Here is a 25,101-nt window from a genome sequence, read left to right on the forward strand (position 1 = left end):
AATTTCTGCCAAGCTTTGCCTATATTCTCTGTATTCTTTTGTTTTAACCATTTAACCATTCTATTCCCTTGTTTGTATACCATCTAAATCTGAATCTGACCCCGAAAGTGTTCTGAAATCTTTCCTACCGCCTGACAAAATTGATACCTCTTCCATTAGCATTAGCTTAGTAGAGGCAGACGATGCAAGAAAGCAAGCTTATGCAGCATCAGCCAAAAAAACTCCGATTTCACCCCTCCATTCATTCCAAATACCTGTCCAGCTCAGCCTTAAGTTTATTTAGACTATCAACTTCCACAGCAAAAGATGGAAGTCTGTTCTACCAATCAACTACCCGCTGGCTAAAGGCAAACTTCCGCACATCTATCCTACAACTGTCTTTCCTCAATTTGAATTTATGCCCTCTCAGGTGATTATTCTGAGCAAGAGGAAGAATCCCATCAGCATTGAGCATGCTCAAAACATTCAAGGCTTTATACATTCAATCAGATCACCTCGCAGGTGCCTAGTCTCCAAACACTGTAATCTGCAAAACTTAAGCCTTTCTTCATAAGAGAATCCTTTGTTCCATTCACTAATCTTGTTGCCCTTCTCTGTACTCATTCTAACAGCTCTACATCCTTCTTAAAATGAGGCCTCCAGACCTGTATACAGTACTTCCTCCTCTATTTGTTTTGTTTTGGTCTCTTCTTGAATTTCCTCTGTTTTCCCTTTTGATCTTTTAGTTTTACCGCTTATTTCTTCCTTCTCCCCCGTGTACATTTCATACTGTATTTTCCGCTTCTATGTCCTGGTCAGTTCCACATGTTTCTACTGTTGACGACATATTGTATGCTATTATAAATGTTGGTGTGATTTCTTTAATCTGTGTCTCACCCCTCTGCACTACTATAGTTTCCACGCTCTCAGCATTAGGCATAGGTTTATCTTTTGGTGGCTCGCTCGCTTTCTGCTGTCCTCCCCCACCAGCAACTCTTTCAGCAAATGTGCGTTCCGGGCAATGAATGAATTTATGCGTGGAATCTCTGCATTTTTTTACAATTATTAGGACCTCCGCACCTCAAACAAACTTTCTGAATTAATAACCTGTGACTCATCAAATCAGTGATGTTTGGCACTGGCGTTTTCATGTCAATATGAATTTTCACTGTACCTGTTTCTACGCTTGGCCATTCCTCATATTCTTTCCTGTGAATCCTTTCCTGTGTAACAACCTTACCAAGTTAAAAAAGCTCTCAACAGGACTATTAGACATTTCTACCGGAAACCTGTCAATAGTAACCATTTTGCATATGTTACCAATTTTCACAGGCTTTATCATGACATTTCTAATAGAAAACACTTACAAAACCTTTTCTCTTGCCTCTACTGTTTTCAAGACCAACTGATATTTCTGCCTCGGTAATGGAGTTAATCGTGAACCAAAACAACCTGAGTCACTCCCTGCATTACCTCTCTAATTGGACAAACATCAGTAGTCTGAAACTCCACTATCCTTTCTCTAAAAAAGAACTGTGCCATAATTAGTCTCCAATCCTTAAGGAAAATTAATAAGATAGTATGAATCAGAGCTGTGCTACTCAATATTGTATTCAGTATTGTGTTAAATTGATTATTTAATTATTTATTTTTTACTCTAACGTACCGGTAAGTTTGCCGATTTTTTCGTTTTAATTTCTGGAGGGTATCATACGGAAGGGTTCTACGCACTATATTGAGGTAGACTCCTCTTATTATTTTACTAATAATAAATATAAATCCTGTTTCCTGCCTGACAGCAAAACGAAAAGAGAAAATACCTAACTTAGCAGAAATAAATTTCAAAGAAATGTAAAACAAAAGAAAAACAATCACTTACTACCTTTCTAAAGGAGGTTTCCCCACAAGGGGGTTTACCTCAGCTGGAAGGACTACCGCTAATCTCTTGATATGATCGGACACTTTCCTCAACCTTCAGATTGAGTAGAACACATCTAAACGAAACAAATCACAAACAAGCCTCTTCTCTCAGATGATCATTTCAAAGCCATTTGGCTTCATCATCAGTGAGTGGGCAGGTACCCTGGTAATGCAACATGCCATCACAGTTGAAGTTATTTCCACAATATGAGAAATGCCAAATGATGTAGGAATAATAACGTATTAGAAGACGAAATGCACAAGGCATAATTTCTTATGGGTTTAGATAATTAACTATATAATATCGGTGTACATACACCATAGTTTACCCTTAAATTTGAACTACATATGTAGTGTAAAAGGCATCGTTTTAATTGTATCTCATTTGTGGGTGCCTTCACAACGAGATAGCTTGTATTGCACTACTTCAAATAAATAAAGCTTCTCTAGTAGAGAAGACTACTGTTACTAAATCCATAAGAAATTATGCCTTGTGCATTTCGTCTTCTAATACATTATTATTCATACACCATTTGGCATCTTTCATATTGTTGAAATAACTTCGCAACTGTGATGGCATGTTGCATTACCAGGGTACGTGACCAATCACTGATGATGAAGCCAACTAGCTTTGAAACGATCTGGGTGGTGGTGGCATCCATTGAAAATAAATAACAGTAGTCTTCTCTACTAGAGAAGCGTTATTTATTTGAAGTAGTGCAATACCAGCTATCTCGTTGTGAAGGCACCCACAATATGAGATACAATTGAAACGATGCCTTTTACACTACATACGTAGTTCAAATTTATGGGTAAACTATGATGTATCTACACTGTTATTATATAGTTAATTACCTAAACCCATAAGAAATTATGCCTTGTGCATTTTGTCTTCTAATTCATGTTTTATATACTGTATACTAACAACATATGCACAGATTATGTTATGAAGTTAATGTTACTGAATATATATATTGCAATGTCAAGTTTATGGTCTACGTAATTCATATCTTCTACCAAATTTAAGAGTATTATGCTATACTGTTACTTTTGTAAATTATAAGTAGCTATAATAGATAATAAATTTATCTATCTATCGCCAAACTACATTATTTGAACTCTTGAATGACCTATTTGTGATACCTACACCAAATCACTGATACTAAAAGCTTTAAGAATATTAATGTCGTACATTATGGACTACAGGATAAAGTTAGGTTATTAAAACACTTATGTAGTGCTATAAATTTTAGTTTATAAGCCTCTTCTGATACTGATACACTTCTACAAAGCTAAGTAGAAACCTCCAAGTATCAGCTATATCTAAATCTCAATACTAGAAGAACGGTGGCAAAATTCAATGTTTTTGTCGATACAACACAATGCCGGCAGAAGTCAACTGTGGTTTTTTAAGCAATTACAAGGGCTGAGTAAATAACAAATACACCCAATTAATCAGGGAATTACAAATACTGTACATACTACACTACTAATTTTAAATCAAAGTTAGAGAAAAACAATAATTTCAAATCAATACATAAAGTTCCACTAGTGGCTCCAAAAAAAAAAAACAAAACATCTGGTCAGTAGCCTTGTCAATTGCCTGATAAAGAGCAAAGATGCCATCAGCATTTACTTTATTAAATCCTTTTAAAACCTTAAATACCTAATTCCATTCACCTAATTTTTAAGAATATGTGGCCCCCAAGATCAAATCCATGTACTTATTTTCATCAGGCTGAAAATATTCTCTCATTGAAACACAGAAATCACACTGCATAGCACATAGAACACATGTAGGGCAACCTAAACCAAGTGAAAAGCTTTATAATTATAAATCTATTCATATAATCATACAGTTATTACTTTTTAAAATAAACTGAGGTCATTACAATTTAATTTTCTCCTACCTACATCCCAAATTCACCATAGCTGCCACATACAAAAATACTAACGTATATTAATTATCAAATGTTATGCATAGATCTTCATTAGCAATCAATTACATGACAACATTCAATAGCCATTCCACTTCTGTATTACATATCCAAAAAGAAAAGTGTCATATTACCTGTATGAAACTGAAATAATGGCTCTGCACTCAGGGGTTGACCTGTTAGTTGGTTCACAAACAAGTTAGCATTGCTACGGCCAGTTTAACCAACGATATAAAAGAAATAAATGAATTAAGTCTTAAAAATAATCATTATTTTGTAGCATTAAATATTTCAACTGTCAGGTTTTTATAAATTATGCTGTTTAGAGATAAATCAAAATGTCAGTCTGATGCATTTGTAACCAAATAATTTTCTTTGATTTCACTGCTTCAAAATAGCTGTTTAATTTTACTCAAATCATATTCATGTTCAGATTCAATAACAGACAGGGCAAGACTTTTTTTTTAATAATGAATAATTAACAATTAAAGTAGGATTTAACAATTTAGATATAACAGTAAATATGAAAAAAATCTAGTTTTGCATTCTTTTATTTTCATCTTCTATTTAATGAGGTATTAAAAACAATTGGCCTAACCAAAAATGAATAATTCACAAAACAACCTTTCTGGATATTATGCAGAAATTTAAAAAATTGGCAATAATTTTATGACTATACTTCAATCAATCAAAATATTTCCAAATCACTAAAAGTCTTTTCTTGAAGGTCTTCTGAAAATCTTAAAAAACATAACCATATGTGCACTATTAATTTACACAGAGCATATCATATGGGATATTTGAGTGTAAAATAAAGAAATTGTACACTGTGTTTGACTCGATAATCAGCCACAGAAAAATGCTTTGTTATGAAAAATGAATATAAAACAAATGGAAAGCATCAGTGAAACAATGATGTAGAAAAGTAAGATGAGATAACATGAGATGAGATTTTGTATGCGTTTATGGTCAGTTTAGTTAAGTGTCACCCATATGTTCTTCTATACCATCACTTTCAGTAACAAGGGCCCTTTCCAAAATAACTCTACCTTCTTTATATCTCTGATTCTCTTCTGTTGCAAACTCATAGATCCATCCAAGTTTAGTATCACAGTTTTTGCATGATACATCTCTTACCATGTGTCTTCCCGTTAGCATAACACGATCTTGTACCTCACTTTAAAAAAATAAAAAACATAGGAAATAAACTTTAATATTTATCTGTAGTATACAAAAAATATATTACTTTCATGAGTAATGTATTCAACATAAAGGAGTAATATTAATAGCAATCATTCTAAGTAAAATTAAATATGCTATAAAATATATATCTCATGCTTCTGAAAATATAAGTTATTTATGGTAGTAATTTCCAGCTACTACTGCACCTAATGATGAAAAATTTCTGGCCTTATAGAAAATGAAGGAAATAAATTAATTTTTATTTAATAATCACCCTAAGGAATACACTTTATCACTTTATTAGGATTACCATATGTCTCCAGTTTCCAGGGACATTACAAAAATTGATTAGCTCTAACTTCAAACCATCAAGTACTTGAGACTATTCTCTTTCCAGGTCAATATTCTGTGCATTACATAATGTATCCCTATTAAAATTGGTCAGTGATAAGATATTTGCTTATCACTACTGTGGCCGCATTAGTGTAATCTTCAGTAGCATAAGATGAGTATGGCAAATGTGGCTGCAGTAAGAGGCACCAAATGGAGACAACGAAAAGACTCAGACTAACTGATTTATTTTAAAAATAGAACTATATATTTTATTATCTATATAACATTATAAATGTCTACAGCTTTTTATATAAAGCTACACTTAGATAGTAATTTAATAATTATAAAATAAAAAAGCTAATACTATTTGTCCTCATTGAAATTATATTGAGTTATGAGGATTTTCCTGTCATCTCATTTTTTTATAGCTGGCAAGATTTAAATTGCTTAGTTAGTGCAATGCAGGTTTATTTTATTGTGCAGCTCTAATATTAGTTTTGTATAATATAATTATATAAAAATCAACAATGTATGTAACAATCTTATAACATTGAATACGACAGCCCAATACACTAAAAAAATAAATAAAACACAGGTTTAAACAATACACCTTATATTAACGATATGGTGCTCTAAAAAGTCAAATAAATTATATTATAGATATATGAAGTCCAAGCGCAGTTAATATAAGTTATGTAAAAAAAATATATTAATCTCATGAAGACACAAACAGAAACAGTACTCTGTGTTTATGTCTTCTGCAATCTAATGGCAAAACCTGAAGCAGTTGCCACATGCATTGCACACTACACATGAGTGATCATCAGTTCAGGTGATAAGTTCATGAGGAATGCATCATTTTAATCGACATCATGGCATGGATGATGCCGATTAAAACTCCATATGAATGAATATGATATTATTTAATAATAAATAATATAGTACATTTTTTTTTAAAATAAAAACATAAGATTCTTACAGTTTAGCCCTCATCAGCACAGCATCTATTATAAATATAATCTATTACTTCTTATATCTGATTACCGATATAGGGAAGTTTGAAATTTCATTTATTCATAAAAATGTTTTAAAGGACATATCATTAGAAGAAATAAGAATTTTTTTAAAAATAATATACATCGAGCTCATCTCCATACAAATGGACAAAATTTAATTGGAAAATTTCAAAGACATATGACTTTGTTAGGTATCTTCAAAGCAAAATCTTTAAAAAAAGATACGCAATCATAAGTGTCAGCATTGACATTCACGCCTAACAACCATAACCAAAGAAAGTTTTCTTTCTTTGGGTCCTGGTGTGTGACATAAGCATTGGGAGATCAAAATTGAAAGTAGAAGTTTGTTTGCATTAGCATTAGTAGAGGCATATGATGCAAGAAAGCAACCTTATGCAGCATCAGCCAAAAAAAAAAAAAAAAAAAAAAACTTTCACTTCACCCCTCTGTTTGTTCGAAATACCTGTCCAGCTCAGCCTTAAATTTATTTAGGCTATCAACTTCCACAACAAGGGATGGAAGTCTGTTCCACCAACCAACTACCCGCTGGCTAAAGGCAAATTTCCGCACATCTATCCTACCATCTGTATTTCCTCAATTTGAATTTATTTATTTATTTATTTTTTTTATGAAAACACCAAACACGAAAGGTATCAAAACCTATAGTACTTAGTACCGTGCATGGGTTGAAGGAGAAGTATGGGGGGAGGGGTGGGATACCAGAAACTTTGCTCTAGAGACTAAACATGGGTTTCACCACTTCAAGCCTCCAATAAGCAAAGTGGTGCCCTCTCAGGTGATTATTCTGAGCAAGAGGCAGAATCCCATCAGCATTAAGCATGCTCAAACCATTCAAAACACTCAAACCATTTATACACCTCTATCAGATCACCTCGCTGGTGCCTAGTCTCCAGACACTGTAATTTGCTAAACTTAAGCCTTTCTTCGTAAGAGCAACCCTTTGTTCCATTCACTAATCTTGTTGCCCTTCTCTGTACCCGTTCCAGCAGCTCTACATCCTTCTTGAAATGAGGTCTCCAGACCTGTATACAGTACTCAAGGCGTGGCCCGACCATTGCCTTATACAAGGAAATAATCACCTCCTTATCCCTGCTAGAAAAATTCCTGTATATAATTGATAAGACACCATGAGCTACTATTGCAGCCTGTCTGCACTGCTCAGAGAACTTCATATCTGCCTGCACTATTACCCCCAGGTCCTTTTCATTCTCTACCACTGTCAGTGTAGTACCGCAGAGTTGATACGTTGGTCTGGGGTTGCTGTTTCCCCATATGTAGTACTTTACATTTGTCAATGGTAAACTTCATTTGCCACCTCTCAGCCCATCTGCTCAACCTTTCCAGATCCTGTTGCAGCAACATAGTGTCAGTAGTCCTTAACAACCCTGCCAACCTTTGTATCGTCTGCAAACTTGGACATTAAGCTTGATATGCCATCATCAATATTATTTATAAACACAGAAAACAATAATGGACCCAACACTGAACCCTGAGGGACTCCACTAATAACATTAGTCCATGATGAGCAGTGTCCATTGATTACCACTCTGTCTTCTCCCCCCTCAACCACTCCGTGTTATAGGCCTAATGACTCTGATGAGTAGAATAAGAAACTGTACAGGGAAATAGAGTGGGCCAGTAAATCAGAGTCTTATAATGGGAGATTTTAATTTCTTAGATATTGACTGGAATTTGTGGGTTGGTCACTCACACACTAGCAAGGCTTTTGTGGATTTATTGGATGATTGTTTTCAACATTAGTATGTTCGTGAGGCAACTAGAGGGAGTAATACTCTTGATCTCATTATCAGTAGTGATTCTTCATGCATTAAGAATCTGCAGATAAAGGAACCACTAGGTGGCAGTGATCATAATGTGCTGAAGTGGGATTTACTCAAAGAGGTAACTACCATCAGGGGTAAAGGGAAAGGTTTTTGCTCTCGTAAAGGCGACTACTGTGGTACCAACATGATGTTACCAACAGCAAATTCAAAATGAGAAGCATTCAAAGAATTTATTTTGGAAGCTACTAGGCTTTACATGCCAACTAAGAAATATTGTTCAAGGTTTAGGCCTAAATGGATGTCAGATGAACTAAAGAGACATATGGCAGAGAAGAAAAATGCATGGGATATATATAAATTAATGGGTGACATGGAAGCCTATGATAGATATAAGCAGGTCTGTAACCAAGTCACAAAGGAGATTAGGCAGGCAAAGGCAGATTATGAGAAATATTTGCCAAAGGATGCAAAGAAAAACAACAAAGAGTTCTTTACCTATGTAAATTCTAGAAGGAAAGGGATGAATCAGATTGGTCCACTGGATATTGATGATTCAACTGTTGATGATCCTGCTCAGGTGGCTAACAAACTAAATGAGTATTTTGCATCTAAATTCACACCTGAGGAGTTATTCAGGGAGGGGAATGCCAGAGGTAAGAAACTCTGGCAGTGAGCTAGATGATTTTATATTATAATTAAGAGCAAATTGGAGGAGAAATTGTTGAAGATAAACATAAAGAAGGCACCTATGGGTGGATGGGATCTATCCAGTTATATTAAAGGAGGCAGCAAAGGAAGTAAGCAAACCCTTAACCATAATTACGAGAGCTTCTTTGGACTCAGGGGAGTTACTCATGGACTGGAGATGTGCAAATATGATCCCAATTCACACAGGATCAAAGGGCGACACAAGTAATTATAGACCTGTTAGTTTAACTTCTGTTCCAGGAAAATTAATGGAGACACTGGTTAAAGGAGCACTGCAGGATCATCTAGCCACAAGACTTCAGTTATAGCTCGGAGACAGCATGGTTTTGTTAAGGGAAAGTCTCGCCTGACCAATTTGATTGGATACTATGATGTGGTCAAAAAGGAACTGGATGCAGGGAATAACTTTGATATCATACATTTGGATCTTAGAAAGGCTTCTGATACTGTTGCACATGGAAGACTGCTGAAAAAATTGGAGCAGTGTGGCATTAGAGGCAAATTGCTGCTATGGATAAAGGGATGGCTGAGTGGGAGAAGACAAAGTGGTAATCAATGGATTAGTGGAGTCCCTCAGTGTTCAGTGTTGGGTCCATTGTTGTTTTCTGTATTTATAAATGATATTGATGATGGTATATCAAGCTTAAATGTCCAAGTTTTCCGACGATACTACGGTTGGCAGGGTTGTTAAGGACACTAATGACAGTACGCTGCTTTTTTTTTTTTTGGCTGATGCTGCATAAGCTTGCTTTTTTGCATTGTATGCCTCTACTATTGCTAACTTCAAAGTCAAAAGACTTTATTAGGCATCTTCAAAGCAAAATCTTTAAAAAAAAAAAAAAAAAAGATATGTAATCATCAGCATCAAACATCGACATTCATGCCTAACAACCAGAAACCAATCCAGAACCGAAACAATGCAGAAATACAAGTCACATTGATGCTATCGTCAAACATGACTGTACAACCATTATCATCCAACGGTTTGGAAGACGACTTCATATACTTAAAATTGTGGCATCAAAATGAAAAGAAGTATGTACATTGTATAATGTGCCTTAAATATCTGGAAATTGTTTAATGAACAATAAAAAAATCCAAAATTACCAGCAATAACAACAGAGTAGGAAAGAAACAATTTCCAACAATTTTGAACAAACATATCATAGACAGTATTAAAGCTAACAAATTAGACATTTTAAAAAAAAATCAAAAAAGTCTCTTCCAAAGACAGATGTTCCCTTGGACAATCTAATTAGCAAAGCCAATGAAAATCTTGCTTATAGAATTGGCTATTTAGCATATACAGTTTATAATTATGCAAAAAAAGTTAACGTTATCAGCGTACGGTTAGCCTTAACGAGCAGTTGCCTTGGAAATTGGAATGTAATTTAAATATAAAATTCTCCTAATAATGATCCACCCAAAGTAAATTTACAATATATTAATGCCTATTATATATTTACAATATATTAATATATCATTTGGAAATACTGTTTTATTGTTAAGGCAGATCAAGATAATTTCAAACAAAAAATTGAAAATTGTTGTGCGTTATCACTGAGAATGGATGGTTCAGTAGATTGAACACAAATGGACAAAATTTACATTATGGCAATGATTAAAAACAATAAGGGAAAAGGAAACTTTATTCCTTGGAATAGGCCACCAAACTGAAAGAAAAGCCATAGGTTTATTTAACTGCATGAAGGAATCATTAAATAATAATTTTGGTGATTATAAATGGATTTTGGCAAATACAATGTCTCTAGTTACTGATGGCACAGAAATTAATAAAGGTGAACAAAAGGGTCTCTGGACATTAATAGATAAGGAGATTTAAGTCACAACCAGTAATAAAAATTTCGTTGCATCATATCAAGTGCAACTAGCTTGAGGACACACTAGCAGTTATGTTGATGAAGTTACAGCTTTTTTTAAGATACTGCTCAGAATCATTGATTACTTTCATAAATCTGGACTGCAATTGTGAAGTGATGTCACCTTCATAATATCACCAAAAGTGCTGGTTTAAAAGTTGTAAAAATTCCCAAAGTATTTGAAATTTGTTGGAGCGAATTTACTTATGATTAATTAGTCTTAATATCATGGAAGACGTTAGTATTATATTTTCAATTAAATACTGGAGCTACAGAGAATGATTATGAACATTTCTTAACTAATATGGACAAATATAATATTAATGACATTTTTGGCAGATGTGCTAACAATATTTAATTGATTCCAAAAGAAGATACAAATAGATGACATGACTATCCTTAACTTTGTCCCAAAATATCAGTATCTACATGAAAAATTATTAGGAGGCTTGAAATCGACATTTCAAGAAAGGTTAATAACAAAAGAGACAGACAAAATATTATTTAAAGATAATTTACACAGAATATTATTTAAATTATTTAAGAATATTATTTAAAGGATATCAAATTACGAAACAACGAAAATCTAAGTGAAAGCAATGGGACAAATTTTCCAATAATAAAAAATAAAATTTTATTTTGCTTGGAAAACTTTTTGAAAAAACATTTTAAAATCTACAAAAATGTATTATCTGCAATAAAAGATTTTCTGAAATTCACTTATTTCTGCAATATAAAAGAAATCCACTCCTTATTAGGCAAAAGACTGATGAGACTGTTATATTTACAATATTTGTCATGAAAAACCCAATCTTAAAGAACTTATAATCAGGGAACAAAGTTTTTTTAAAGAGGTAATAGTTATAGAGGCACTGACAGTGCCTTCCGCAGATGTGGAGAGGTGCTTACATGCCAAAAATCTACTAAAGATGTCACTTTAGGGAGGGAATTTGTTGTTATTAACAGAAGAAAAAATATTTATATATCCATCACAACATGCCATCTAGTCAATTGGAATACCAGACCAGCAGTTCTTATATGGTTGAGAAAATTATAGGAATTTGAAGTTAACCAGCAACAATGAATCCACTTGGAACCAGAGATGGTTTAAAGGAGTATTTCCAGAAACAAAAAAGACAATAATGATGAAGACAAAAGTGAATGAAAAAGTATATCCTGAAGTTAAAAATTTTAACTTCAGGATATACACACATACACATTTTGTTCTTTTTATTATTTTTCTATTTGTTTTTTTTTTACTTTCTTTACTTAAATTATTGCAATGCATATATGTATAAATAATTTATATTTATGATAAACGAAACATAATACAGCTGTATGAATTTATTTTCCTCTTCAATTTTCCTATTTGTACTAGCTTGTGCAGTTCGAAATTTTTCTGAAAATAACCTGATGCAATTGTTGGTCTTAATTATCACCACCAAACAAACTTTGGCTTCGGAATGAATTTGCCTAATATTACATTATTTTCAAACAAGCGTGTTTGAAAGCAGATGGTAGAGCAATTAGCAGCAGGTTAGACTTTTAGCAATGACATTAAATCACCAAAAGTTTAACCTGCTATTCAGCCATTGTTTCATCTTTTAAATGAATGACTGATCTATTTGGTAATATTATTTGCACAACTGAAATTTGCAGGGTAAGGTACAGAACCCATACACAAGGATGGCATCCCATGTTTTATCCACCTGTGCAGCACCAGATGCATTGCACCTCATGCATCTACTTAGAGCCAAAACTGGCCACTTCTTTGACAATAGTACAATATACTGTTGTACTGCATTAACTAAGCAGTTTAAATTCTACTGGCCAATCAATTTTTCATTCATCAATAATTCATCACATAATTTAGTAATTTATAATTAATTAAAATTACACTGGCCAAAATTATTTTTTACCTCCACTAATATATGAGCTGTTTACAGTCAATTTTTATGCATAGATTTTTAAAATAATTCTTAAATTTTCATTTCACATTACAATTTCTACATGTACAGATTTCTGCATTCATCCATAATAATAAAAAAAAAAAATTTTTTTTTTTTTTTTTTTTTTTTTGTTTTTATACTCTGGGACAACAATATGGTCAGAGGAGTTCACAGGATTGAGAGATTACATGAAACAGCACCATATTTAACAGTCACGGACTTGTATCCCAGGCTTCTACTTTGAGTTTCACTCAAAGCACATGTAATATGTTACCAGCCATGATATTACTACCAATATGGTAGTAATATTGAGGAGGGTTAACATGTTCAACTGTCGATATCAATCTCTCTCTCTCGCTCTCTCAGTAACAGAAAGATATCTGAAGTGTGCAGATATCTTTCTGTTACAGAATGTGTGCAGTTTATCTGCATATTGATTGCATATTGTTTGTTTCTTCTGTGTTTTGCTTAGCATTTTATTGATAAAATGTGGCAGAAGCAAACAGTGTTTGAATCACCCTGGCAATTTCTGCTATGTATGTGGATAGTTTACAACAAACTCAGAGGAAGAAAATCTACAATATTACTAAATGTGCACATTTGTACTTTGGTTGCAAGATGGTGATCCCGAGCTTTACATATGTGCTATATTTCAACAAATCTGAATATGAGACTAAATGGAAAAATACAAAGTATGTCTTTTGCTGTTCCTATTGTGTGTATCTAAAACTGCACAACCACACTGATGATTATTATTTTGCATGACAAAAATATCAGGGATGTCCAGAAGACATTCATGACTTTGGTTGGAATATGGTGATCTTAAGGTAATTGGATTATATACTGGCCTAAAGGGAGGTTTCAAAATAAAAAAAATAATAATAAAAAATAAATTAAATTTAAAAAAAAAGTCGGGCAACAGAAAAACATTATGTATGCAGCAGTGGGAAGAGAGAGAGGAATTTTTACCAGGGAGAAGTAATATAAACTAATATTGTTCTTCCAGCCACCTACACATATAATCTTGGATTAATGAAGGATGTTGTTAAGGCGCTGGATAATTGAATGAAGTGGATTCGGCTACCTAAGGGAAGTGTTCCCCAATTTAATAGCTGCAAAACTAAAAGAAGAAGTTTCGATTTGGCCTCAAATAAAGAAAGTCCTTGAAAATGATGTATTTGAAACAATGCTATAGGATACATTTTTTGAGCATTTGAGCATTTTTGCAATCAACACATCAATTTCCTTTAGAATCTGCAACTTTTGCTCCATACGAACGGACAACAAAAAAAAATTTGACTAAGGTAAAGAAAGCCAACATGAGAACTACGGCAAACTTCAGGGAAACTTACCAGACAAATTGGTTTACCACTACTGCAGTTTCTCCCTGCATTCTCAGACAGATTAGTCTTACCAGTATTGGCAGTAGAAGTTGAGAACAATATATTGATCGACATGCAGGCATGACAGACAATGTAATGGTTAGTTTTGTCCCATTATTAAAAGCAGCTTATTGGACTTCATGAGTGTTTTCGCAATTAAAAAAAACAATATTACAATAAACAGTTTTATGATTTTAAGGTTATCTAAAGGATAGGTTAGGGAAAAAAGGAAATGTTTCTTTATTTTTCATTATATTTCATAACCTGACCTTAAATGTTAGGTTAGGATATAATTGGCAAGCGTTTCCTTACCTAACTTCAAAGGTTTGGTTAGGGAATAATAGGAAAAGAAAGAAAGATTCTTTTTTTTATATATATCATAACATCAATCAATCACTGCTATGATAAGAAAGAAATTCAGTGCAACCAGAAACTGGGTTTAATAACTAATAACTAACAAGAGCTTTCGTGATTTAAGTATCTCTTTGTCAGCTGCGTGAATATATAAATATATATATAAATATAAATACGAAACGTTAGAAATGGAATGGCAGAGTGTGGTCATATTGAGTAAAATGGAGAGCGTGCACAAGGATATGCAAATGCTAAAGCATCACGGCGTAGGACTAAGTGATTGTTGTGGATGCTGGCTGCATACATGGGCTGATTGCCAGCGTTTGTCATGCTGTAACGCTACAAACTCCATGATTGGGTGTAGCTGCACACCTCTGTTGCAGTTAAAAATGCTATAACAACTAAATGTATGCAGTGACTGAAGCCACAGTCGTTGATAGTGGTGGCAGGATTGGTAAACCACCTCGGTATCATGTCTGGGATTGAGGTCGTGTTGCATTGACCAATAATGCTCTGCAATTGCAGAGTGAGCTAATTGAATGGCCCTTTCATGTTCAGAGAGGCAGTCCTGGAGCCTTCTGGCAGTTTTACTCAACATGACCAGTAAGTTTCCCGTGGTTCTCATGTTGGCTTTACCTTTGCCGACAAATTATTTAAAAAATACAGGTGGATGCAGTAACCTTTCAGTCATTATAAAATTTTAAAAATTTGGTAAACATCTAGAGCAAGAAGTTTTACTTTGTTAATTTTCACATACTGATTAAAAATATTTTGTATCATTAGGTGAAATTTTATGAAAAAGTTTGATGATAGATATAACACCTAAAGCATAATGAAAAAAGGTAAGAACAAAACTTCTGAAATTGCAAAAGTTTCACGTTTATGTGAAGTCTTTTAATAAAAATAATTTCAGTATCATTTAGAATGAAGGGAATTTTATCAAAAGAAAAACAAAAGAGGCCATTTACATTCTCAAGTTGAATATTACACAATCAACAGAAATGGTAGTGATAGCAAAGATATTTGGATTTCACTATTTGGAAACCATTTGTAATTGTTTTACATGGGCAGTTCCTATCAGCTAAGTATTTGTTACAGATCAATACCCCCAGGGGGCTCACATCTGGTGAGTATGGGCTTGGCACACTCAGGGTCCTGAGCTGGATATCATCATTCTTCTCCTTCTTGGTGATTCCCTTCTATTTCTCTCTCTCTCTGGGTAATTCAGAAATTTTTTTTTTTTTTGCCTGGTGCAGCATAAGCCTCAGGCTTCCTTGCTCCATATGGCTAATAATAATGACAATAATAATAACAATAACACAGAATGACAACTGGCTGATTATGTCAGTTCCTGCTGAAATTGTACAGTTATATAGGATGTCCCTGATTTTAAAAGTTGGCTAAAATTCACGTGTAGTACATATGGCAACATAGTGGGAGTCAGTAGAGTGGGGATATGGTCAAGTTTCATTGTTGATGTTTTTAAATGCACTGTGGAGAAGGCTGTGGCACTGCTGTCATTTGTGTAAAAATGGTATCAGTGCAGGAGAAAGTTCTGGCAGTGGTGTGGTTTGCAGAGAGAAAATCTGTTCTCTCAGTTCAAATGCAATTTAGACATGTTCAACAAAGATACACCTGACCCTGATGCACATTCAAGACAGCCCAAAAGTGAATGTGTGGTGTGGTGTGGTCTTATGAAGGACACTATTATTGGACTGTTCTTCTTCTTGGAGGATATCGTTACAGGAATCACATACTTAGATATGCTGGAACAATACTCATTTCCTCAGACTGCACAGATTGTTGTTTAATCTTTCAAAAAGCTGGACCACCACCTCTGAATGACACATTCCTGGACTGTTGGACCAATATCCTCGTTCATGGACCCCCTCATTCATCTGACATAGCTCCCTTAGGTTTCTTCTTCTGGAGCTATGTGAAAGGCATGGTTTATTTCACAAAGGTGTCTAACATCGCCACCTTATGTACATGCACTGTGCAAGTAATTGCCATCATCAGTGCAGATATGTTAGAGCGAACCTCGTCTGAAATCAAGTATCATTTGGACATTCTTCATTGCACCAAAGGAGCACATGCAGAAGTCTGCCAACATTTTTTTTTTTTATTATAAACAGTTTGAGTTTTCCTTCCCAATAAAAGTAATTTCCTAGTGTACTGGATTTTCTTTTGGGAGACATTTAAAATCAGGGATAATCAAAAGGAACACACTGTATATAATGTATATATATTTCAGTTACACAGTAAAATCCCTATAAAATGAACTTCATGGGGTGTGAGTGAATTATTTTATTGTACTGAAATTTCATTATCATAAATACTGCCCATTATAATCAAAGACATCATTTATTCAAAGAAGTTCTATTGCACTTTTAAAATGCAATATAGTATATGGAGATAGAAATTTATACTTATTTTACTTATAAACAACACAAAACATAACTATAAAAGTAAACAAATTTGTATAAGACTGTCAATCTTGAAAGCACATTTATTTGCAAGAAATCAAATAAAGTGCAATATAAAATTTATAAACACAAACATTAAAACATCTAGAGAAAGAAGTTTAACTTTGTTATTTTTCACTGATACAAAATAATAATACACAAAATGATAATCCAAATTTTATTTTCTTCAGGTAAAAATCTATTTTAGATTGAATTAGTTGTTGTTGCAATTAACATTAAATATTCATCAATAGTGTTTATCTGACCAAAGGCAGTATCCAAACACTATTACAACTAGAAAGAAATTGCCTTACTTTTTTGGATACTTACTTTTTGGCTTCTCCAATAAATGAATATTCACCTTGTCATCATCACTGTAATTCATCTTTGTCACCTATTTCTTCAAGCTTTGCATCATCCTTCATATTTCGATGACTTCACCATCTGCTAGTTCATGTGCAATAAGTAAATCGTCATCTGCCAACATGTACTTCTTAAGAATCTTCAGATAAAGGAACCATAAGGTGGCAGTGATCATATTGTACTGATGCGAGATATATTTAAAGGTATAACTACTTTCAAGAGTAAGGGGAAGGGATTTTGCTTTTATAAAAGTGACTATAGCAATTTTATTTAGTATTAGTATTAACAACAGTGCCAAATAATGCAAGGAAGCAAGCTTATATAGTATAAGCAAAAAAAAAAAAAAATATATCCATTTCATCTGCCCATATCTTCTAATAATTTGTCTAATGCTTCCTTAAATTTATTCAGACTATTTACTTCTAACAACACCACATGGAAGTTTGTTCCAAAAATCAATTACTCTCAGGCTGACAAATTTTCACACATCTATCCTGCAGCTAACCTTTTTCAATTTAAGCTTATTTCCTTATATAGTTGGTGAAGGACGTTACATGGTTGTTATCCATTGAGAATTATTAATATATATAATTAACCACTCTTTTACCATGTGATGTTTTTTTAATATATATATTTTATTAAGCATAGCCTAAACATATACAATATAAACATATAGCCTAAACATATACAATAGTGTGACGTTTTGGGTATCTTGCCGATACCCATCATCAAGGCCGTGCGCTGTTTGGGAATAGAGATAAAATTAAAAAGGTGAAGATTTACATTGAGCAGTTATAAATTACAATAATTTTTTAACAAAGGATCAGTTATAAGATGTATTATCATTTCTAATTTTCAATAATAATGCCAGTGAGTAGATAAATAATTATAAGTTATAATAACAAATTGAGCATCTCTAAGATTACAGTTACAATATAAAGGAGAAATTCTATGTTACTATTACACAATTATATGAGCAGAACTTGGTTACACTGAGAATTTTTAAGTTACTTTACTTTTAGCCTATTTTATAAGATGAAGACAAACAAAACAAATCTTACCTGCTGAACACCCTCAGACCTGAAGAGAAATGGGAAAGAGGATCAGCCAGGGATTCTTATAATTAGCCAATAGGAATAGTGTTAGGTTATCCTAGATCCAGGGAGCTTGAAAGCTGACCTTTGACCTCCTGTTCTGGTTCCAGGTTGCTGTTGATGTTTGATGATCCATTATGGTGTGTGGGATGGTTCTGGGGATCTGGAAGAGGTTGTATGCGATCTGCACCTCTGGATGCCTTGTTTCTTTTTCTTTCCTGGGTCCTTATTTCTTCGCTTATTTTCTCATTGAAGAGATGAAAATACTGTGGGTTGAACTCAACCCCGTTTTCTGTTGATTGCTGAAGATCCAAATAATTTGATAAGAAATGCTTCTTTGAATTTTCTTCTGTTGTACTGACTATATGTGGAAATAATGCTTGTGTTATGGAAGTTCCAAGTGTCCCCACATTGGAAGGCATGGAGAGCTGTATCAGACTGATTGATTCTGCCATACTCTACATTTTTTTTGTGCTCTTTTATTCAATGTAGGTGTCTGTAGGATTCCCCTATATACTTTCACACCACAATCTATCTTATAGATTGGACCTCTAGGATTATCGGGGTTGTTGGACTGTTGTTTTACAATCTGATTTATGGTGACTGAACTTTTGTAAAAGGTGAATATACCGGCTTCTTTTGCTATTCTGGTGCTAATTGATGGTATGTATGGTATACATATGGAGGTTCTTCTTCTATCGATGTTAGGTTGGGGTTGTGTGATGGACTTTGAGGTCTCTATGATGGCTTTTTTGATTATGTGCATTAGATATATGTTCTTTATGGCAAGCCTAGTTATTGTTTGTAGTTCCTTTTTTGTATGTTCTCTTCTTTGCAAATTCTGAAGGGTCTTTTGTTATCTTCTTTGCAAATTCTGTAGGCTCTTCTGATGAAGGACTTTAGAATGCCTATTTTAGTGAAGAAAGGATGATAGGATTTATAGTTTAGTATGATGCCAGTATCTGTGGGTTTTCTGAAAACTTCCATATGTAGTTCTTTGGGTTTTATTGAAAAAGGATGTCCAGGAAAGGAAGTTGGCCATTGTCCTCTATTTCCATTTTGAAATTGATTTTTTGGTGTTGATTGTTAAGAGCTTCAAAGAATTTTTGTAACTTATCTGTACCATGATTCCAGATGGCTATGATGTCATCTACAAATCTAAACCAGAATTTAGGTTTTATCTGTTGGTTTTCCAAGAAATATTCTTCATATTTTAGACATAAAAAGTTTTTTTTTTATGTCTAAATTTGAGTCTAAGTTTGTCTTAATTCATCTTATAAAATAGGCTAAAAGTAAAAAGTAACTTAAAAATTGCTCAGTGTAACCAAGTTCTGCTCATATAATTGTGTAATAGTAACATAGAATTTCTACTTTATGTCGTAACTGTAATCTTAGAGATGCTTGATTTGTTATTATAACTTATAATTATTTATCTACTCACTGGCATTATTATTGAAAATTAGAAATGACCAATTGTTAATACATCTTATAATTGATCCTTTGTTAAAACATTATTATTGTAATTTATAACTGCTCAATTTAAATATAATTAGTAACCTTCACCTTTTTAATTTTATCTCTATTCCCAAGCAGCACGGTCTTATGATGGGTATCGGCAAGATACCCAAAACATCACACAAGAGACATTACTGCTGTCCATGTGCAGTATCTTGCAATGTGTGGCATACATTCAGTTACTTTATTTAATGAACCTAATCAATTAATTTATTAATATTTACATGGTATTAGGACTATCCTACATACTATTGATGGTACTAATTCAAACTTTATAAAACTAGCCACATTATTAGTTTACCCTTACCCATTAACTCTCTTTTTTGATAGAAGTCTGGAGATTTAAAATGCCATGCTGTCACAGATGGATTATGAGACAAATAGTCCCCTGAAAATTGGCTATAATTATCTATTCTATTAATTATTCTTGGTATTACTGTTCACAACACTGTTCATGCTTCCATAATTAGTCTCATTTGAACAATAAATTTAAATAATTCCCTAAAATATTAATACTCATATCTTTAAATTACTGGTGCACTATGGCCAGAGATGCCAATGCACCTAAAAAATCCCCAAACAAACTTTAAATTATTGCTAATTTATTCTCTTGCTTAATTAAACTGCAATTCAATTTAATTTTATTATTTTTTTTTTCAAGTGTATTAGTTTTTCCACCTTCTTTCACTTCTTCTGAGTTTGGCAATCTATACATTGCACCCCTTTATCCTTAATCACACACACACACACACAAGAGAGAGAGAGAGAGAGTTAATCACACACACACACACACACACACACACACACACACGAGAGAGAGAGAGAGAGAGAGAGAGAGAGAGAGAGAGAGAGAGAGAGAGAGAGAGAGAGAGAGAGAGAGAGATTGAATTGAGATTAGTACTTTGATTTTCATTTTAGCCAATTAGAAAAAAAATATTCTAATAGTATAGTAGCACACTATAGTAACTATGTCAGGTATAGTACACAAAAAATTACATTGTTGTGATATGTAATACTGCATTTGGCCTTATAATGCTGTGAAAATTTGACAACAGATGACCACAGGCTACATTGAAAACTTTTCCACTACATCTCCAAGTAGCAAAAATATGACAGCACACAATTTTTTTTTAATGAAAACTCCAAATGCCAATGGTATTAGAACCTATAGTACTTACTACAGTGTGTTTGTTGAACGTTGAGAAGATGAAAGAAGGTACTTGTGGACATTAGACTTGACTTTCTGTAGATTGTAATTTTCAGGAAATAAATGTGAAAGGAGGTTGTTTCAGAAAAAGAATAAAGGTGGAAGAAGAAAAGTTGGTTCTTGAGTTCAAAGTTGGACAGTAAATGGATGTTGTCTGGTTGAGGCATGTATTCGGACTGATTTGGAAGAGGGGGACAGGAAATTATAGAAGCAAATTCAGAAGAACAGAGCCAATGGAAGTATCTATAGAAATGGTATGCAGCAGAAAAAGAACATCTACAAGACAGAGACTGAAGAGGCTTTGTAAGAGATGGATCATTAATTAACTTAACTGCCCTCTTTTGAATGGAACCTAGAAAACAGAGAGGTTTTGGTGGCACCGCCTCAGATGTGGAAACAATATTCCATTGTAGGGTGGATTTCAGATTTGTACAGAGTGGGTAGCTGTTTGAAAGAAAAGTAATATTGAGAGCAAAAGAAAAAACCCAGTATCTTAGATGCAGAGGAGGAATATTTGTGATGTGCTTATGCTAAGAGAGATTAGAAGTCAGGGCAATCCTAATTTTATTTATTTTTTATTATTTGTTTTTTTTTTTTTAGGAGCATTAGCAACTAAGGCCATATTGCTCCGGGGATATACGGTGGTTATTCCCTGACCTTTCTGCATCCTCCATATTTGGTGGTCATGGGCTCGAACCCCGGTCTAATCAAGAAGCGTGTGCTATGCACTGCTGCTCCTGCCCACCAGGCTACAGAGGCGCCAGTAATCCTAATAGAGATATATGATCTTGTCTAGAAATCCGATAGTTATCAAAGATAAGCATAGGGACTGAAGAATCTTTTTTTGTAAGATATGACAGGATTGAGTTTTAGAAAGACTGAAATGAACTAAGTTATCTTTGCCCCACTGGAGAATTACCCGAAGATCAGCATTTAAGGAATTGGTAGTGGATATTCAAGAATTTGAAACTCATTGTGCAGGGCAAGGTTTCTCAAACTGGAAGGTGGAATGAAATTTTCTATCACCACCAAACCTACGGATAGAATTTCCTGTCAATAGAAGGTCATTAATGCACAAGAGAATAGGAGAAAGAGCTAAAACTTGGGGAGCACCAGCATTTTCCTTGAAGAGAACTTTGTTTCCAAAGTACAGGGTGATTCTAAATTATTGTTGAGGTTTCGTGGCCTATAATTTTCAAACCGGAAACAACAATAAAAAAAAAGAGACAATTAGAAGACAATCTTCCAGTTATCTCTCCTCTGTGAATCTGTACTCCACGCATTGACGTCTGGGAGATATTGACAGCATTACTTCAAAATGGTGACTGTTCATGAGAAGGCAATATACTTTGGTTTTTCGAAACAAAGTCTGTTATCTCAACAACGTCGTTACAGAACTCAGTATGGGAAAGATCCACCTTCAGAGAATGCTATCCAACATTGGTTAAAGCAATTTCAAGAGACTGGTAGTATTCTTCACTGAAAAGGAGCAGGAAAACTGAGCATTTCACAGGAAGATATTGATCGAATCCACAAAACATTTTCTTGAAGCCCACAAACATCAACTATACAAGCTTCTTTGCAGTTAGGTATACCACAAATGACTATTTGCAGGGTTGTTAATAACTGCCTTCACCTCCATGCCTACAAACTGCAGATTGTGCAGGCTTTAAAGTAGAACGATAAACCTGACCATTTCCAATTTGCCCTAAACTAACAGGAGAGACTGCTTCTAGAGGGATGGGATACACTTAAATGGAAAGGGTGAAAGAATATTTGCTGATGATATCGAGGCAGTGTTAGGTGGATCGGAAACTGTTAGTTTTGGGGGATTCACAGACTAAAAGATTAACGATGGTCACAGGCAGAAGTGATTCTTGCACTGCTTCTATTGTAATGAGCAGCCTAGAGAGCAAGAAATGCATCCTTAGAGTCAGGGGAGGCCCCCATGGACTGGAAATGTGCAAGTGTATCCATAATGCTGGGGATTTCAAGATCTGCTGGGAGTCATCATAGAACAAGTAAATACATGGGCTGTGTTAGGGAAACTAAGAGTAAGAACAAGTGCATGTATACTTGCATGTACACTAATGCTAGAAGTATAGTAAATAAAATTGATGAATTGGAAATGCTGATCAAGACGTCAAAGGCAGATATTGTTGGGATATCAGAGACATGGTGTCACACAGATATAAGCAGTGCAGAAATGGAATTTGGGGAGTACAATGTGTTAAGAAACACACAAAATCTAAGGAAGTGCATCCAGTTGACATGGGTGGACATTGCAATGTTGAGTCTGTTTGGTGTGACATAAACACTGGGAAAGGGAAAATGAGAGTAGGAGTGTGTTATAGGCCTAATTACTCTGATAAGTACAACAAACAGTTGTACGGAGAAATAGAGTGGGCCAGTAACCAGAATGTATTGCAATAGGGGATTTTAACTTTCCGAATATTAACTGGAACTTGTGGATTTGTCACTTGCACGCTAGCAAAACTTTTGTGGATTTATTGGAGGATTGTTTTCTATAGCAACATGTTCAAGGGACAACCAGAGGGAGTAATACTCTGGATCCGATTATCAGCAGTGATTATTCAAGCATTAAGAATTTGCAGATAAAGGAACCACTAGGTGACAGTGATCACAGTGTACTGATTTGGGATTTACTTAAAGATGTAACTACCATTAGGGGTAAAGGGAAGGGTTTTTGTTTTCGTAAAGGTGACTACAGAGGTCTCAGACAGTTTTTAAATTCAATAGAGTGGGATCAACTGATGATGTTACCAATGGTGAATTCTAAATGGGAAGCCTTCAGGGACTTAATCTTGGATGCTACTAGGCTTTTCATACCAACTAAGAAATACTGTTCAAGGTTCGGGCCTAAATGGATGTCAGATGAATTAATGAGGCTCGTGGCAGAGAAGAAAAATACATGGGATGCATATTAATTATCAGGCGACATTGAAGCCTATGACAGATATAAGCTAGTCTGTAATCAAGTCACAAAAGAGGTTAGGCAGGCAAAGGCAGATTACGAGAAATCTTTGGCAAAAGACGCAAAGAAAAACAGCAAAGAGTTCTTTACTTATGTAAACTCTAGAAGGAAGGGGATGAATCAGATTAGTCCACTTAACAGAGATGGTTCGACTATTGATGATCCTGCTCAAGTAGCTGATAATCTGAATGAGTATTTTCCATCTACATTCACGCATGAGGAGTTATTCAAAGAGGGGAAAATGACAGAAGTTTATCAAATTCTAACAGGGAGCTAAGTGATTTTATGATAACTGAGACCAAAGTGGAGGAGAAATTGTTGAAGTTAAAAAAAAAAAAGGCACCTGGGGCAGATAGAATATATCCAATTATAATGAAGGAGGCAGCAAGGGAAGTAAGCAAACCCTTAGCCATAATTATGAGAGCATCCTTAGAGTCAAGGGAGTTCCCCATGAACTTGAGATGTGCAAATGTATCCACAATTCACAAAGGGGGTTCACAAAGGTTTGCATAAATAATTACAGACCTGTTAGTTTCACTTCTGTTCTGGGGAAAATAATGGAGTCACTGGTTAAAGAGGTGATACAGGATCACCTAGACAAAACATCAGCAATAGTTCAGACACAGCATGGGTTTGTTAAGAGGAAGTCTTGTCTGACCAATTTGATTGGATACAACGATGTGGTCACAATGGAACTGGATGCTAAAAATAATTTTGATATCATATACTTGGATTTCAGGAAAGCATTTGATACTGTTGCACATGGAAGACTGCTGTACAAATTGTTGTTTGTCAGCTGAGCTATCGATGGAACGCTATACAAATTAGGGTGGTATGGCATTAAGGGCAAGTTACTGCAATGGATAAAGGGATGGTTCAGTGGGAGATGGCAGAGAGTGGTAATAAATGGACACTGCTCTATGGGTTCGGTGTTAGGCCCATTTTTGTTTTGTGTATTTATCAATGATATCGATGAAGGTATATCAGGCTTAATGTCAAATGTCAGATGATACAAAG

The 25,101-nt window shown here is 34.3% G+C and overlaps 1 protein-coding gene across 3 annotated transcripts in view; it reads right to left on the reverse strand.

Annotated features, from left to right (window-relative positions):
* LOC150088346 (protein yippee-like 5) overlaps positions 1-25,101 on the reverse strand; it is a 193,025-nt gene that overhangs the window by 53,824 nt on the left and 114,100 nt on the right. For 2 of the 3 annotated variants that reach the window (XR_016546789.1, XM_090370732.1), the window contains exon 4: positions 4,886-5,013. Coding sequence is in view for 2 of the 3 variants with exons in the window: in XM_090370732.1 (XP_090226858.1) it covers positions 4,886-5,013 (128 nt within the window). In the remaining variant the exon portion in view is untranslated. Of the gene's footprint in view, positions 1-4,814; positions 5,014-25,101 lie in introns of those variants that run through there. The other variant, XM_090370731.1, reaches the window with a different exon arrangement.

This window comes from Mastigoproctus giganteus, chromosome 3 (assembly GCF_048544385.1).
Source record: "Mastigoproctus giganteus isolate SK-2022 chromosome 3, ASM4854438v1, whole genome shotgun sequence".
Classification (NCBI taxonomy): domain Eukaryota; kingdom Metazoa; phylum Arthropoda; class Arachnida; order Uropygi; family Thelyphonidae; genus Mastigoproctus; species Mastigoproctus giganteus.